Below are 15839 nucleotides of genomic sequence, written 5' to 3'. Positions count from 1 at the left end.
GCTCTGGGCATTGAATGGCCCTGGTTGAGACTAGATGATGCCGTCGCAGAGTCAGGCGTGGACGAAAACCCGCGCGCGCGAAGCGCACGTAGGGTGCGTGGAGCACACGGAGCGCGCGGAGCGCCGGCGCGCGCGCGGCTCGAAGCATCGACGGCATCGACGATGAACTGTTGGACGGCCTCGACGTTGGTGGCTGGCGTGTGACGTGGCGAGCGGCCGCGTGCGGTCGGCCGCGTGCGCAGCGCGGGCAGGCCGTCAGCGTGCAGGGTGCGCGGGCGCCCGCGTGCGCGCAGACAAGCGGTCGGCACGCGGCGTGCGCGTGCGGCCAGGGGCAGCCCTGGGCGACCCTGGATGGACGGCCAGGGCGGCCCTGGCGGGCCTGCATGGGTGGCCCTAGGGCGGTCTTGGCTTGGGGTGGCCTAGGCGGCCTTGGGGGGGCTGCTTGGGCGGCCTTGGTTGGGGTGGCCTGGGCGGCCCTAGGGGGGCTGCTTGGGCAACCTTGGCTGGGGCGGCTTGGGCGGCCCTGGCGGGGCTGCTTGGGCGGCCTTGGCTGGGACGGCCTGGGCGGCCCTGGCGGGGCTGCCTGGGCGGCCTTGGGCGGCCTTGGTTGGGGTGGCTTGGTTGGCCCTAGCGGGGCTACCTAGGCTGGGTGGCCTTGGGCGAGAGAGAGGGTGAGAGGGAGAGGGAGAAAGAGAGAGAGAAAGGAGAGAGGGTGGAAGGCCGACATCGCTGGCGGCGGCGGCGACAGTGGCAGCGACGGTGGCGACGGCGGCGGCGACGGCTAGGGTTAGGAGGGGTAGGGGAGGCTGGGCAGTCCTCCAAGAAGAGTTAAACTGAAACTCAATTCTTGAAATTATGACTGCCTGAAAGTTTCTTGAAAACAATGGCCTTTATATAGGCCTTGGAGGAAAGAGAAATTGACGAGAAAATAAAGATGTGCACCGTGTCACGCCAAAGGGCAGTTGTGGATCTGCCTTTGGTGTCGTGTCATGACACGCGTAGAGGCGTGCGCGGGTGGAGACGTGCAAGTTGGCGGTTGTGACGTGTCGGCTTTAGGGTTGATGCCGATTGACCGTGGCGGGTTGACTTCGGTTGACTCCAGTTGACCGTGGTCTAAAGCATGTGTGTTGACTCTGGTTGACCATGGTGACGTGTTTGTCGATGAGATGTTGGTGTCCTCGCCATCAGATTGCATGGTGTTGTGACATATTGCCACGTGCCACATCAACACTTATGGCATTGTTTAATGTGTGACACTGATGTCGTGATGTGGTGATGTGGTAATGTGGACTCAGATGTCGTGCTAATGTGTTTTAGTTTCTTTTGCCAATGATGGGGTACGATGTAAGAATGCCACCTTTTCTTACTTTCCAACTTAAATTAACATGTAAATGAATGATGAACGTGTCTGCCTTACAATTTTAATCCATTTTTTTTCATCTTCCCACACACACAATCACTATAATTTAAAAAATAGTACACGTTTAGTCAATGATTTACCATTAATACATCACAATATGTGATACCATAATGTGGATTGTGACCCAAAATCTTTATAAAATCTAATCATGATGCACCAGTATAGCAGTTATAAATCCATGTTAGTAGGGCTTAAAATGCGTTATTTTATTCTTACAGTGAACTTCCAATTTTTTCTGTATTTTAGGGTATTTAACATAATTTTCTGAAATATTTTTTCATAAATAAAATATAACGGTTTAATTTAAGTTAGATTTACTTTTATAAGACATAAAATACAAAACTAGATTTGTTAACGTTTCCAATGGTTCATTATATTTTTTGAAATGATATTCTCATTTTTCTGGATTTTCTGGTATTTTTATGGATTTTCTGACATTAAATTCATGAATAACATAATTTTATAAGTCATTAAGTATTAAAATTTTTAAATGATATTTTATAATTTTTTAACTCCTAGAATTTTGTGTCACATTGGCACTTTGTTATACAAATCAGAGGAGAGAGAAAATTGAATGGCTTAGATTGCTTCAAATTGAAACGATGATATCTAATGATTCGCAAGGATTTTTGGGAAGATATTTAGAAGGGTAGTTCCGCCTTTCCCTCCTCTATCCATCCATTATCTTGGTCTAAAAATAGAATCCCCCATTATTGTATAAAGGTGCCCTTGAACTTTGCTCCTAATTACGATTTGCGGAGTGATTTGCTCATTGAAGGATGACTTTACATCAGGTTTAGGGCATGTTATTGTAATCCGGCTGTGAAGGATTGAAGGAGTAACATTCATATCAAGGTACATGAAGAAAAAAGCACCTCTTCTTGACAAGAAGAGTGAAAATTATGCCTCTTGTTAACAGGTATGATTTATTGAAGTTCATAGAACATTTTCCTCCATTTTCTAAACAAGGAAGAGTGAAAATGCTGCATATTTCTAAAAGATATGATTTAATGAAGTCCATATAATACTTTACACCTCCATTTTCCATTCAGATGCCCAGGGAAACACAACTGAGAACTCTAAGTTCAGGAAATGGCGGATAGTAGATCGACAAGTCTTTGAATTTGTCCATCAAACCATTTTAGAATCCGGTATTCCTCATATACATAAAGCTTAATCAACATGTGAAGCTAGGGAAAAGCTAGAGAATATGTTTTCTTTGTAGAACCAAATCTGCATGATGGAGCTGCAACAACACTATAACAATATGATGAAAGGGTCCATGAACATCTACGAATATAAAAAGTGATTCAGGTCAGTTTTTGAATTATTAGAATTGGTGGGAAACCAGTCAATGAGTCATCAATAGAATTTGCTTTCTAGCCCACACACAAATTTCTGTTAGCTACGTAATTTCAAATATTATGGTTCTCAGCATCAAGGGTATTATGGAAGCGATCAACTACAAATCGGTAATGGTACAGGTTTGGTCTTACATGGCTTTATCTTCTAAAAAGGAAATGTGACCTGCTAAATATGTTTAAAGTTTTCCAAACTTGGATAGAAAATCAATTTATTAAAAACATAAATCATTTAAAGTCTGTTTGGGGTGGAAAGTACCAAGCCCTCCACACCTGTCTTAAAACTAAAGGAGATGTTCAGAGAGTGTCGTGTCCATGTACACCTTAACAAAGTGCAACAGCCGAAACAAAGTACATACATTTCATTGCAACTGGACTTTCTTTGCTTCATAAAGCACAAAAAATCCAAAAAAATTTTGGATGAAGCTTTTGCTACTGCTCCATTTCTTATAAATCATATGACAAATCCAGTTCCTAAAAACAAATCGCCTTATGGAAGTCATATTCAAAACACAAAAAATTATACATTAAGAACATTTTTTTGCCTTTATTATCTGTATTTCTGACAAAAATCTCAGATCATAAAACTGTGTCCTTGGGCTACAACTCTCTGCACATGGATTACATATCCTTCTCATTGCACAAAGATTAATTTTTCTCTCCATATGTTATCTTTTTTGAAGATTCATTTCCTTTTTTATTGCACCAGATCTTAGCCATGATGTGTAAATTGGGTCATATCGAGATAATCCCATGGTCTTCGCAAAAATCATGACATCCATGAATCTCAGGACTTCATTTAGCCTACTCAATCTACTGGTATGGATCGCACCATCTTGATGATAAGTCACAATATTCAATATCTACGAATGCATCCCTTAATGCAACAATGAGAACTGCATCACTCAACATACTTTAAGCTAAAACTATGGAACTAGCCTCAAAATTTCAGCCTAAAACTCCTTCCGGATTTTTATAATATTTTTTAATTATAAGTATATGAGAAATCATACATCAAAAACATTTAAATAAATTTATATTTCTGATGTGTGATTTTTTTTCTAATGAAGTCCTTGAATCCATGTAATGTCATAGTTGATAACACTTGGATTCAGAAGACTATCAACATGATTTTTCATACTCAAAAACAGTATTTGAGAAAAAAAGGATTAGGTTACCAGATATACAAAGAAATTATGATGAGCACAATAAAAAATTTTGCTAATTGTGTGAGTTGGATAAAGGATGTAATAACAGATAAGAAAATTGATTTATCCTATGAGATCAACGAAAAAATTAGAGCATGTGGATAAATTGTGCATTCACATAGTATCCATATTAAATATAAAACTCGCAGAGAAATTAAAAAATAAAAACGTGTGAAGAATAAAGAAATGGCCTACTTCCATAAGATAAATGCACAAATTAAATAGTCTATGAATATATTCTTATAGCATTTGGCATTGTGATGGATCAATTTTTTATAATAAATTCAGACACAAGCTAATATAAAGAATGATTAGATGTTGAGATCAAATAAATATGTTAGATGTGAAGGATTTAACTTAAAAAATATTTTGGATTATTATAATTCAAAAAAATATAATGTATGGTCCGCACACGACCAATGCAGTTAGATTTCTGTGTATGATGTGATCGGATACAAATTTTCAGGTAATTTGGTCACATATTGCAATTAAAAAAATTAGAGAAAAAACCAAATTTTGACCTGACCTAGGTATGGCCTTCGCTGCTTTAGTCTCTTGATTAAATTTATCTACAAATTTTGTTTAAAGGATGTTCAACACTTTGATAGTGTTTTTTAAGACTAAAGCTGAGAAAGGTACAGTAATATATGGAAAAAGAAGCAGTGGAAATATTAAAGGTATAGCAGAGTTTCTGTGGATCATGATATACTTATATGTAACATCCTATTTGTTAAAGGACCTCAGCATAACTTGATCAGCATTAGTCAACCATGTGAAAGTGAAATCATTGTCAAATTTCATCATACTATATGTACACTTATAATGAAATAACTACTGAAATATTATTTAGAATAAGAGCACGAAAAATATGTAAGTGATAGATTTGAACGTAGTGAGAATATCAAGTATCTGCTTACTGATTGAATGCAATGAGCGTTATATTAATTGTAGAAATCTAGATATTCAAAAATATATGATTTAGTAAAGGGATTTCCTTCAAGTCAAAACAGGAATAATCAAGTTTTAAAATTAAAATAGATATATCTACGACAAAACCACTTGAATTACTACTCATGGACTTGTTTGTCCCTAATCCAGTTATGAATCTCAGAGGAAAATTGAACTATCTTTTCAATGTGAATGAATATTTTAGGTTTATTTGGATTTTATTTATCTTCTGTATTTTTTCATTCTTATTTCTCTCAAGTTTAATTTTTATGCATATTGAATCTCAAAGCTAGCTGCACATTCTAATGTGAAGTTGACTCTTTGTGAGCTGGAGAATTCCTGTGAACCAGAAGTCTAATGAGCACAAAAGACACTACTTGAGTCGAGAAGCATAACATGTGGAGGTATGATACGTATGTGATGATGCAGGATCTTGGCGAGGAGGTCAGCCCGAGGAAATCAAGGTGTTCTGAAGCAGACGAGTTCAAGACTGGAGTGGGTATTGATTTAGAACATTGATTGCTATTCATTGAATGCCGCAATATGTTCTTACCTGCAATAAGAGAGTGTCGAAATGCATTCAATGTGGGCATGCCAATGCAGTTTGTGAAGCCCATAACAATAAAATTTTTACTTTCTCCAATGACAAGACATCATGTGTGTGGATCCTGTTTTGACTTGTAGAGTATTTATTACAGAAAAAACTAAATTTTATCAAGAGGATGCATGTCTCTGCATCTCAGTCTGAAAATTGCATTTATCGTGATTTAAATCTAGTCGTTCTTTGCATTGGTCCAGGTCATCCTACACACTAAAATAGAATCAAATCATCAAGTAATCATTGGCCATTTTGGTATTGCAATTGGCACAGCCAGAATGAAACTTTTTTATAATGATTAGTTATGCTAATCATTATCAAAAATGTTGATTGGTTGCCATTCGCATAAATAAAAAAAAATTAGCGAACAAACACATGGCAGGGCAGAAAAATAAAATTATTTAAAAACATTTAAATAACTAAATAAATATATTCTTAGTCATAAATTTCCATAAATATATATTCTGACTTGAAAATTTATTTCCTTTACAAATACTTTGTCATAAAATTCCATAAATTTCCTAAAATTCCGGTAATATTACAAATTGATTCTGAAATATATTTATTAATTTTAAGCTTTATAGCATGTATATATAATTATTTTAGAAACTGTATGATATTAATAAAATGATAGCTTTTATCTATACTAATTAGGATGACTGATTAGGGTTTTACATTTTACCATACAGTGAATTATTCTACAAGAGTCCCATAAATGATGAATTATTCATTCATAGTGACCAATGAAATCAAAGAGTTGATAAACTCTTTGGGCGTACTAGAGAACAATGTGTAGCTTGGTTCCTAAAGTGCGGATGACTCAACCTATTGGTTGGAATAAAATAATCTTTGATTAATTAAACAATAAGGTTAGCCAATAAAAACTTTATTGCTATTGTATTGCATTAACTATATTAGGTCATGGACTTGAAGGGAAACACCCATAAGGCTTGTGAAATGTGAAAAATATATACTTAAGTTATGACGCTCTTTATGAAAAGCTTTGTAAATATAAAATGATAAAGCCCCTAATGAATATGCTCATGCAATTATTTACTTGGATACCCCTTTTCTATTCCTCTCTCCTTGTTTTCTCTCCCCTCTCAATGTGACTATAATGACAAGAATATCCTTCCCACATGAATGGTCTCACTTATCGAGTAGAAGATGAGGATATTCTGTATAATGAACACCACATGGATATGTCTGGTGGCATGTTGATGAAATCAAATATGTTGTGATAAATATGTATTTTTATGATTTATATTACTATTTATACCAATAATATTCACATAAAAGTATCACTTATTCATTTTGAAAGGGAAATTAATTCTCCGTTTTGTAATTGGCCCTCACTAATGGGGTTTGATGATTTATGAATTAACGCCCACTTGATTCCCTTGAATCAACTGGTTTATTTTTCTCACAATTTTGTTTGTATCTTTATTTATCACAGCACAAGTATCCAAATCCTATCCACACAATATAGGTTTCTCACATTAAGAATCTAGGATCCTTGATTATACCCCTTTTCTCCCACATTGTAACTATACTTGAATTTCTATCCCAAAATCCATTTGTCAGCTTTGAGTGCAGAAGTATTTCTTGGATCCACTCAATTTGAGTTTCAAGTTAAGTGAAGAAGAACTCAGATCATCAGGTTTGGAGAAAAATGAAAAATAATGCATCCTTGGCCCGAAACGGAGTGACACCAAAGGTTCATGCATTCTCGGAGGTTCCTGCCTTCCACACTCAATTTTTCTGGATCATCACGTGACTGATAGACAAGATCTAGGGCTTTCCAATGCCAGAAATTCTTCAAAAATTTGTCCTAAAGCTCAAGTTATTGCATTTTTACTAAACCGAAAAACCGGAGATCCACCACACATTTTTTGGCGCCTCTGTGTAAAGTCCAGTGTGCTCTTGTGGGAAACCCTGGTGCCCTCTTCCAAAAAATACTGTAATATATTGTAAGTATTTATTCCTTGATTTCTTAACATTACAATATTGAAATAAAGCTTATCTTTGACATAATCATAATTTTGGTTTTCCTTCACTGCATATGCTTAAGAAACAGCATTAATATTGCTTCTCTTATATTTAGTTTTTGTTTTTATCTAAAAAACAATGAATATATAACCACACAGAAAAGTATTATAATTGATTTCTGGCTCTCTCACTCAAATCTATACTTAGAAAGGAAACACTATAAATGTGTTGTTTAATCCAGGAATTAACAATGACATATACTCTTTTTTGGGTTATCATGCGACACTTATGCAGCTTCTGAAGACTCACTGGAGGAACCAAAAGGGAAAAAGATTTTATTCCATCCTAGGCGATTTGATCATTAAAGTTTGAATTTTTTTTCCACACTTATGGTCATCCCTATTTCTTTTGCCCTATGAATGGTCAATCATGACGTCAAAACTCACTAATGACATATCTTCCAAGTTCACTTCAATGATCTACTATGACTTAAATATCTCAGCAAATAGATGAGTCGATCTTATTCAACGTAACTGATTTATACAAAATTAATTTTGAATGAATCAGAAACATTTTTTAATCACTTCGGCGCATGCGCTTGTTTCATGGTATTACTTCCTAAACATAAGGAATTAATTTAAGACATATTTCATGATTATAGAAGGTTGATTTTATCAAATTGAGTCATAGGAAATAATTATATAGAAGGTTTCAAATAAGAATACTTGTTACAATATGGAATCGTGAAAACACATAGGAGGATCTAAAACCATGGGTATCACCCAGTGTCACGTGGTCAAATTAAGAGCAAGGTTAATTGCTTGAATCTGTCATGTGTTGGCCTTAGTGCTTGGAGCAGAATACTGAGCAGCCTTGATCTCTTGTAGCGGAAGTCTTCGCAATAGCTTAAGATTGCATAGAAGGGTTAGAGGAGAGGGTGGGGATGCAGCCCCGTCAAGGAATAGGGTCATTGCACTAATATCATCAAAAGAGTTACATTTCCATCATAGGCATTACATGGGGGAAGACGAGGGTTGATACCGAAGTAATGAGATGAGGTATCACGCGCCGTGGTAAGGGTGCTCCTGCACCTTGAGGCCCATCGCCCCGCACGCGCCCTCGTCAGCCCCGTCGCTACACGTGTGGCCCCGAGCCGCGCCGCGCGCCCGTGGGCATGGCGATCACACACAACCACACACGCCACTCCGGCACTCTTGTTGACACCCATCACACGGTCTGCCCGGACACTGCCGTGCTCGACGCCTCAAGCTGGGCACCGCACGCCTAGAGCTACCCGCAGGGGCGTCAAGGCCAAGCCTTGACAATCACACAGTGAGTGTCACCTCGGCGCCAATTATGCGCCAATGCCTTAGTCTCCGAACGGGATGTATCCCGCCCACGCCTTGCACACGAGATGTGTACGATGCCCGCACACAGCCGCGTGGCTCCCTGCGTGGCCCCGCGTGCTACACCACGGCACTGCCGCCCAGTCTGCGCGTCCTGCACACGCGCACTACGCATGATGACCGCCGCGAGCTCCCATCAACCCGTGCGCCCAGCTCACGCGAGTCTTACCCTGATCCGTCATGCCGAAGTGCCGATGGGCACACGCACCATCCCTAGTGTATCACCACTTCGAGGGCGATGGTCTGAAAGATAAGGGGTGTCACCACCCTTAGTGTGTTGCAACATTGCACTAAATAGGACTCAATCATTAAAGATCGTAAGTCTAAATGCGAACACACCCTCCCAATAAGCACGCAGGCCTCTAGTCAAGGATGTCGCCGAGTTAGGCGCCTAACACCCAGCTATATAATTTTAAAACAAAAACCACATCAATAAGACCAAAAATGAATTAGGATGTATCCTACAGTCGGCCTACATATCCACCTTTATGCTCCTTACATATAGGTAAGACCTGCCCTGTCTACTTAAAGCTCCATACTCTCTCATTTCCTTTAGGAAATTAAGGTTAAATAGTGGTGTAAGAGGGAGAACTGAGAAGTTATTTTTTGAAGATACACTATTTCTTCTTACTTGGTACTGCTATTCTTCTTCCATCAATCTGGTGTTCTCTTCCCCAGATCTCCATTGTCGAACTCTCCTTTCAAGCGCGTGATCACCAGGTGCCCGTTCATTCTTTTGAGTTCTCTCTACTCACATCAACCTTATTCTTGACTCATCACCCGTTCAAACTGTTGAAGAATAAGGACTTGAACTCCTCAAAACACAAAGGGAATCACTAGAAATCAAAATAGGAAATGGGTAGAACTCAATGAAGGAAATGGCAATATTCAAAATAAGGAAACTGAAGTGGATCCTTCCTCTCATTCTCTCCTATAAATATTTCTTCTTTGTAACAATTTTACCAGGGTTTCAGAAGCACAGTTCAGCCATTCATTATTCTTCTTATTTTTTCTTCCTTACTTTTCTCTTCCTTGTCTAGAGTGCTTCAGTTATTTTCACGGCTTTAGAGCATAAAGCCTGATGGCACAGATCCACAAAATGGCAAATATATCTCCGAATGTCAGAGAAAGCTCTGCAGAAACACCACAATCCATCATTTCAAGTCATGCTAATGTTCCAAAGGTGCTACTTGGTGGTATGTGTGTTCCTTTGAAACTTACTCGAGATAATTTTCTTCTCTGAAAAACCCAGTTCATCCCCAAGATTAAATGTTTTGGTCTTTCTAGAATTGTTGAGCAATATCCCACTCTTATTTCCTACATGGATGAAAAGGGGAACACTCAAATTCATCTTGATTATGATGCTTGGGCCCATTTAAATCAGCATATATTTATGATAACCTCCACATCTTTATATGAGTTAATGCTATCATGCATAGTAAGAAGCAACACTACTAAAGAAGCTTGGGAATCTATATGTAAATGTGTTGCAGGATGAAACCAGTCTAATATCATGAACTACACAATATCATTAAAGGAGACAAACCAACCGAGGATTATGTTCAAGAACTAAGGTTGTCGCGTGATGAGTTTGTTGTTACAAGAGAACCAATCAATGAAACCATACTAAATTTTCATCTTCTTATGGGTCTCACACCCCAGTAAAACTCCTTATTCTTCAACACAAACTGTTGATGCTTGCACTCCCCGATCTTTGCTTCTTGTCAATCACTTGGCTGACTACTTCTGGAATGGCCCCTCCTTCAGATTCCTCTATATTCTTCTTCTTGCAATTCTGGATCACAGACAATTGTTGCAAACCCGATATTCACAGTTCTGGCTTACAGTCGTCTTTGAAGAAGTTCTCATGTTGGTCACTAGGTCCTAATTCCATTAGACCGTGTGGTTACATCAAAATATATGTCCAAAAGTGATCAAGCAGCTCAAATTACTTAATTGTATGACTCAAAAAAACAGGTTTTACTGTAAAAATTATCTTAAAAGCTTTAATTTTCTCTGGGAAATCAGATCGCTTAAAGAATTTTGGCACATAGTACTCATGCATTACAGGATACCAAAAATGAACATCTCTAGGGAAGTCAGATAAAGATTGAAGAAATGGTGATGGAAGATCAAGATCGGGAACCAAGTTCAGGCAAACCTGATTGAAAAACTACGGTCAGAGGTATCCCAAAATCAAGGTCATTCTGGGCTTCTTGAAATCCAACACAGGGGTGTAGGGAGAGGGAGCTCTGTTCTTTCATATCATTTTTTTCAACGAGAGTAGGTCCTCCGTCCAATCAAGGGATGGTATTTTTACTCTTCATATTAGGAAACAATTTTTAAGAAATCCAATTTTGTGTTTAGAAAACATCAAATTAAGGAACATGTTATTGTTTAAAAATAAAGATTAAATATAGTAAAAATGAATAGAATATTATATAATGAAAATTATCCTACTAATGATTTAAATAATCGGTTTATTAAACATGAAAGCTCATTTAATGATGACATAAAATTAAACATGTATGAGGATAATTTCATTTAATCAAGGTAATAATTTCATCTCATGAGAAATATATAATCCAATCATTAACCCATTTTAAAATCACGGTTAAACAAAAATAATATCAATAGCATTATTGAAGTACCAAAATAACTTATGTTCTATCAGATCAAGCTTCAAAAATATGATTTGATTCATTTGTTTAATATAGACTCAATAAATTGTGATATAAAAGATCCTTCCAAGGCTGTAAGATAATTTTCTTAAGGATTCTTGAAACAGCATGTCCATTTTTATGTGATTTAAAGGAAGACTTTTTAACGAGCCTGCTAATTAACTATTGTATGAACTAATATCTATGATCAGATATAAAATAATTATCAATTATAATATAGACCAATAAGATCTGATGGGATTCTACAACTATGAACTAATGTATTCTGGATCCTTCATGCACAGAAAAAGGAACATACATATTTTGATCGATAATGGATCTTCACTATATGATCATAACTATATTATCATTAAACAAATCAAACATATCTCATGAAAATCATCAAGGTTTCAAACTAATAACCTTAGAAATAAAAAATTGGTATTCATATTGCACCAGTCAAAAAACTTAACGAAATCATTTTGAGAAATGAGATTTAGTTCAATCAAACGGGAAATAACTCTCAAACTAAACGCCTTCAGGATACTACGCATAAGAATCGGCATCAAAGACTCCCACTATCGATTCGTCCACCGTCACATCGCACCCTATCTTGATTCCGGAGTCGTTTCTATCCTAGCTTATGAAATCGATATCTGCAACACCTAAGCAGGCGTGTAATGTTTTGAAATTTCGTACCTTACTATTTATTACGAGGTCAGCCCATTTATGTTACTATCATGCCTTCTTCCAGTTGGAGATTCTGAACGATAAAAGCCTAAGAGCGCTCCTGTCAGGCCATCGGAGGATCCTAACGGCTAGTTTTTCCCCATACCGGCTCCATTCTTTGTTCTCTCTCACTCGCTCTCTCTCTCTCTCTCTCTCTCTAGAGTAAGGACGTCACAATCGCCGCCACCTGAGGACAAATCAGCAGCGCTTCGGCCATTAATGCGACCACAAGCTCACAGCTCCTGGACTGGACGAAGCAAGGAAGACGAAAGGGACGGCTCGTGGTACTGTAACGTTTGAAACTCCCGTGACTCTGCCGTTGGCTTATTCTCCGACAAGAAGAAGAAGATGAAGATGCTGAACAGGAGGAAGAAGAGAGAGAGAGAGAGAGTTAAGGAGAAGGGGAGGAATAAATGGGACTCCATTCTCTGTACAAAACTGCGTCTCACTCGATTCACGGCTCAGGTTGCGACGGCTTCGCCGGCGGCAGAGAGGAAGCGGAAGAGGAGGGGGGTGGCGGCGCCGCCGCGGGCTCGAAGTGGCCGTCGATGCAGGAAGCGCACTTGGTCTCGATCCAGGCTTCGAGGTCGTAAGGGCCGTGGCCGAAGATCCTTCCGCCGGAGCACAGCCGTCCGATTATGCCGGAGACAATGCCGAGCACGGCGATGATGGCCAGGACGCCGATGAGCGGCCCAACCGATCCGCCGCCGGGGTGAGACTCAGACGGTGGGTTCAGCGCCATGGCCGCGGGCGGGGGGTTCTGCTCCAGTGGGAACGTCGACATATGGCCGAAGCTGCGACTGCTCGACTGGCTTCGGCCCTTTCGTCTCCTGCTCGAAGCTGCGATCGGTAGAGCGCAAAGAAAAAAGAAGAGGGAGGGGGAGAGGTGGAGTTGTCTGTCTCCCAGAGTTTATGGCGATATTAAGACGATAACACACGACAGGGAGACGAGACGAGACTTTAAATGAGGCAAAACCCGAGGAAAGAGCAGCGACGAGGCCGAGGAGACGAAGCCGGTGTTACCGTACCACTGGAGAAGAGAGAGAAAGTGCACGCGATGAATGTATCTTGTACGACAGGCACTATGAGGCAAGAGAGAGAGCGACTGCGATAAATGAATCAGTGACAGACGGTACGAGGCAAGCACGCGCGAGGTTTAAAAATGAGGGGAAATGCGGATTACTTACAAAGAGAAGCTCATAATGCTCTCTCTCTCTCTCTCTCTCTCTCTCTCTCTCTCTCTCTCTCTCTCTCTCTATATATATATATATATATATATATATATATATATATATATATATATATATGTATATGTATATATATTTTCCTCTCTTCTCTCTTCCCTCTTTCTCTTTCTCTCTCTCTCCTTCTATGTATATATTTTCCTCTCTTCTCTCTCCCTCTCGCTGTCTCTCCCTCTATGTATATATATTTTCCTATCTTCTCTCACCCTCTCGCTCTTTCTCCTTCTATGTTAATATATTTTCTTCTCTTCTCTCTCCTTCTCTCTCTATAGATGTGTATATATTGTTTCCTTTCTTCTCTCTCCCTCTCTGTATATATGTATATATATTTCCTCTCGTCTCCATTCTCTCTCCTCTCTATCTACATAAAGATATATTAATAAATATGCTCTCCTCTCTCTAATGTATTTAAATGTATTCTCCTCTCTCCTCCCTCTTCCCTCTCTCTCTCAATAAATATCATTTCCTCTCTCCCCTCACTATAAATATAAATATCTCCTCTCTCTCTACAGCTCTCTCTCTCTCTCTCTCTCTCTCTCTCTCTCTCTCTCTCTCTCTCTCTCTCTCTCTCTCTCTCTCTCTCGATCTCTCTCTCTCGATCTCTCTCGACATATTTATCTGTCCCTCTCTCTGTATCTAGTAACGCAAGCAAGTTTTGGCGGATTTGGAGCAGTGCCTTATCTTTTGAAGAATTGTAACTGAAATGTTGAAGGGTTAATCATATTTCTCACATTCCTAGCTAATTAGGTTCTGCGCAAATGACTTTGATGTCTAATCAATATACAAATGTTTATGTTAATGCAACAATGCAAGTCCCTGTATCTCTGTATGCGGTCCTGTGTGCTCACATCAATGTATGCGGAATAATTTTGGTAACATCAAATGTCTAAATATCTATACATCTTTATTCACAAAACGAGCATACATACCCATTTCCTTTCTTAATCTCAGTTTAGGAGTTAATTTAATCCACTTTGAACTTATTTGATCTCATAAATTATGCATAAATTAATAAATGACCTTTGGCATCATTAAATTAATCATTATTCTTTCCGAAGATCTCATAGAACTTTTCATCAGATCTTAAAATGAATTTTCGTTGAAGCCATTGGACTCTTTCCTATTGATGCGAATATCTTATAATCCCACTTGAGCACTTTCCATGTCGGAAGACTAACTCTATTATTACCAATTTGATGTCGGACGTCGTCGGGGACGTAGTCCAGTCGGCACCAAGTATGATGACTCGGTACCGATAAGAGATGATGGTATCAAATGTCGATCGTGTCGTCATGCGACGAATGCAATCCTAACGGGTTATGTAACTACAACGTGATGAATGGGTGTCCTACGTGATGTACGTGTAGACTCCGACTCGAGGGAGGCGCCGAGCTCCAAGCTTGGACGGGGGTCGCCGGGTGACGCCGACGGTGGCCTCTCAAACCTCATCGGAGCGACAAAGGCGTTTACGGCCGAACAGAATCTATCTGTAAGGCTCGCACGTAACGGACGGTCTCGTCCGTACCGTTAAGACACTCACAGAGTCGTAGTTCTCTCAATTTGTCTCTCTCACCTACCTAGCCTGAGCGCCGTGGAGTTGAGACGAAAGTATACTACAAAAGGTAAATAAACGAGCATCAGGAGAGGATAGCGTACGTCGTCGACGAGGCTCGCGGTGCAGAACTTTGTCGACGTCGGCGGAGCGGGTGGAGCGGAGAGACGCCGGAGAGCAGACGGCGGCTCGACGAGCAGTGATGCTGGAGCTGTGCGTAAAGGTCGGAGGTAGAGGAGAATGAGGGTGAAGCCCTGGACAACACGGCTCAAGAGTCAACTAAGCCTGGCAACGTGACCATCAGAGGATTGGTACAGTCGAGTGCGAGCGGTTGAGGCGAGCTGGTGGCATGCTGGTGGAGCGGCGCCACGGGGTGTCTGGTGAAACAGAGCTAGGGGAAATTCCCCGAACAGTTGGTGGGCAACCGGCTGGCAGTCCGCGGGCGATGTTTGAGGCAATCTGGGAGGACAGGCGCTGGTCAACCTCGACCTGTTGCGCAGAGCGATCTCAGACCGTCATCATGTTGAACAAGGATCTGAGAAAGGACCCCCGAATATCCTGATCGCACGGTGGTTCCACCCGTGGATGTTGACTAAGAGGGCGACGTGGGTGAGATTGGGGTTCCCTCATCGATCAACATTTCCCGTCAACGCCTGTTACAAATACTTGATCAGAGTTTACAAAGTGGGGTCTTAGATTCTCGTTGGGCTGGATTGATTAGGCG

The 15839-nt window shown here is 40.1% G+C and overlaps 1 protein-coding gene across 1 annotated transcript; it reads right to left on the bottom strand.

The window, feature by feature from the left end:
• Positions 1-12380: 12380 nt before the first annotated feature.
• Positions 12381-13372, bottom strand: LOC144711989 (uncharacterized). Its single transcript, XM_078586162.1, has 2 exons — positions 12769-13372; positions 12381-12676 (listed from the first exon to the last, which is right to left on the bottom strand). Exon 1 carries the CDS (start codon positions 13101-13103, stop codon positions 12774-12776), a length of 330 nt encoding a protein of 109 aa, XP_078442288.1. The 5' UTR covers positions 13104-13372; the 3' UTR covers positions 12381-12676; positions 12769-12773.
• Positions 13373-15839: the final 2467 nt, after the last annotated feature.

The sequence above is a fragment of the Wolffia australiana genome, chromosome 14 (genome assembly GCF_029677425.1).
Source record: "Wolffia australiana isolate 7733 chromosome 14, ASM2967742v1".
Lineage (NCBI taxonomy): Eukaryota > Viridiplantae > Streptophyta > Magnoliopsida > Alismatales > Araceae > Wolffia > Wolffia australiana.
Note: the sequence above shows the minus strand (reverse complement) of the source record. Positions and strands in the feature narration are given on the sequence as shown.

What these genes read in the sequence shown, in the direction of transcription:
- LOC144711989 (XM_078586162.1), bottom strand. Translation starts at nt 13,103, where the DNA reads ATGTCGACGTTCCCACTGGAGCAGAACCCCCCGCCCGCGGCCATGGCG.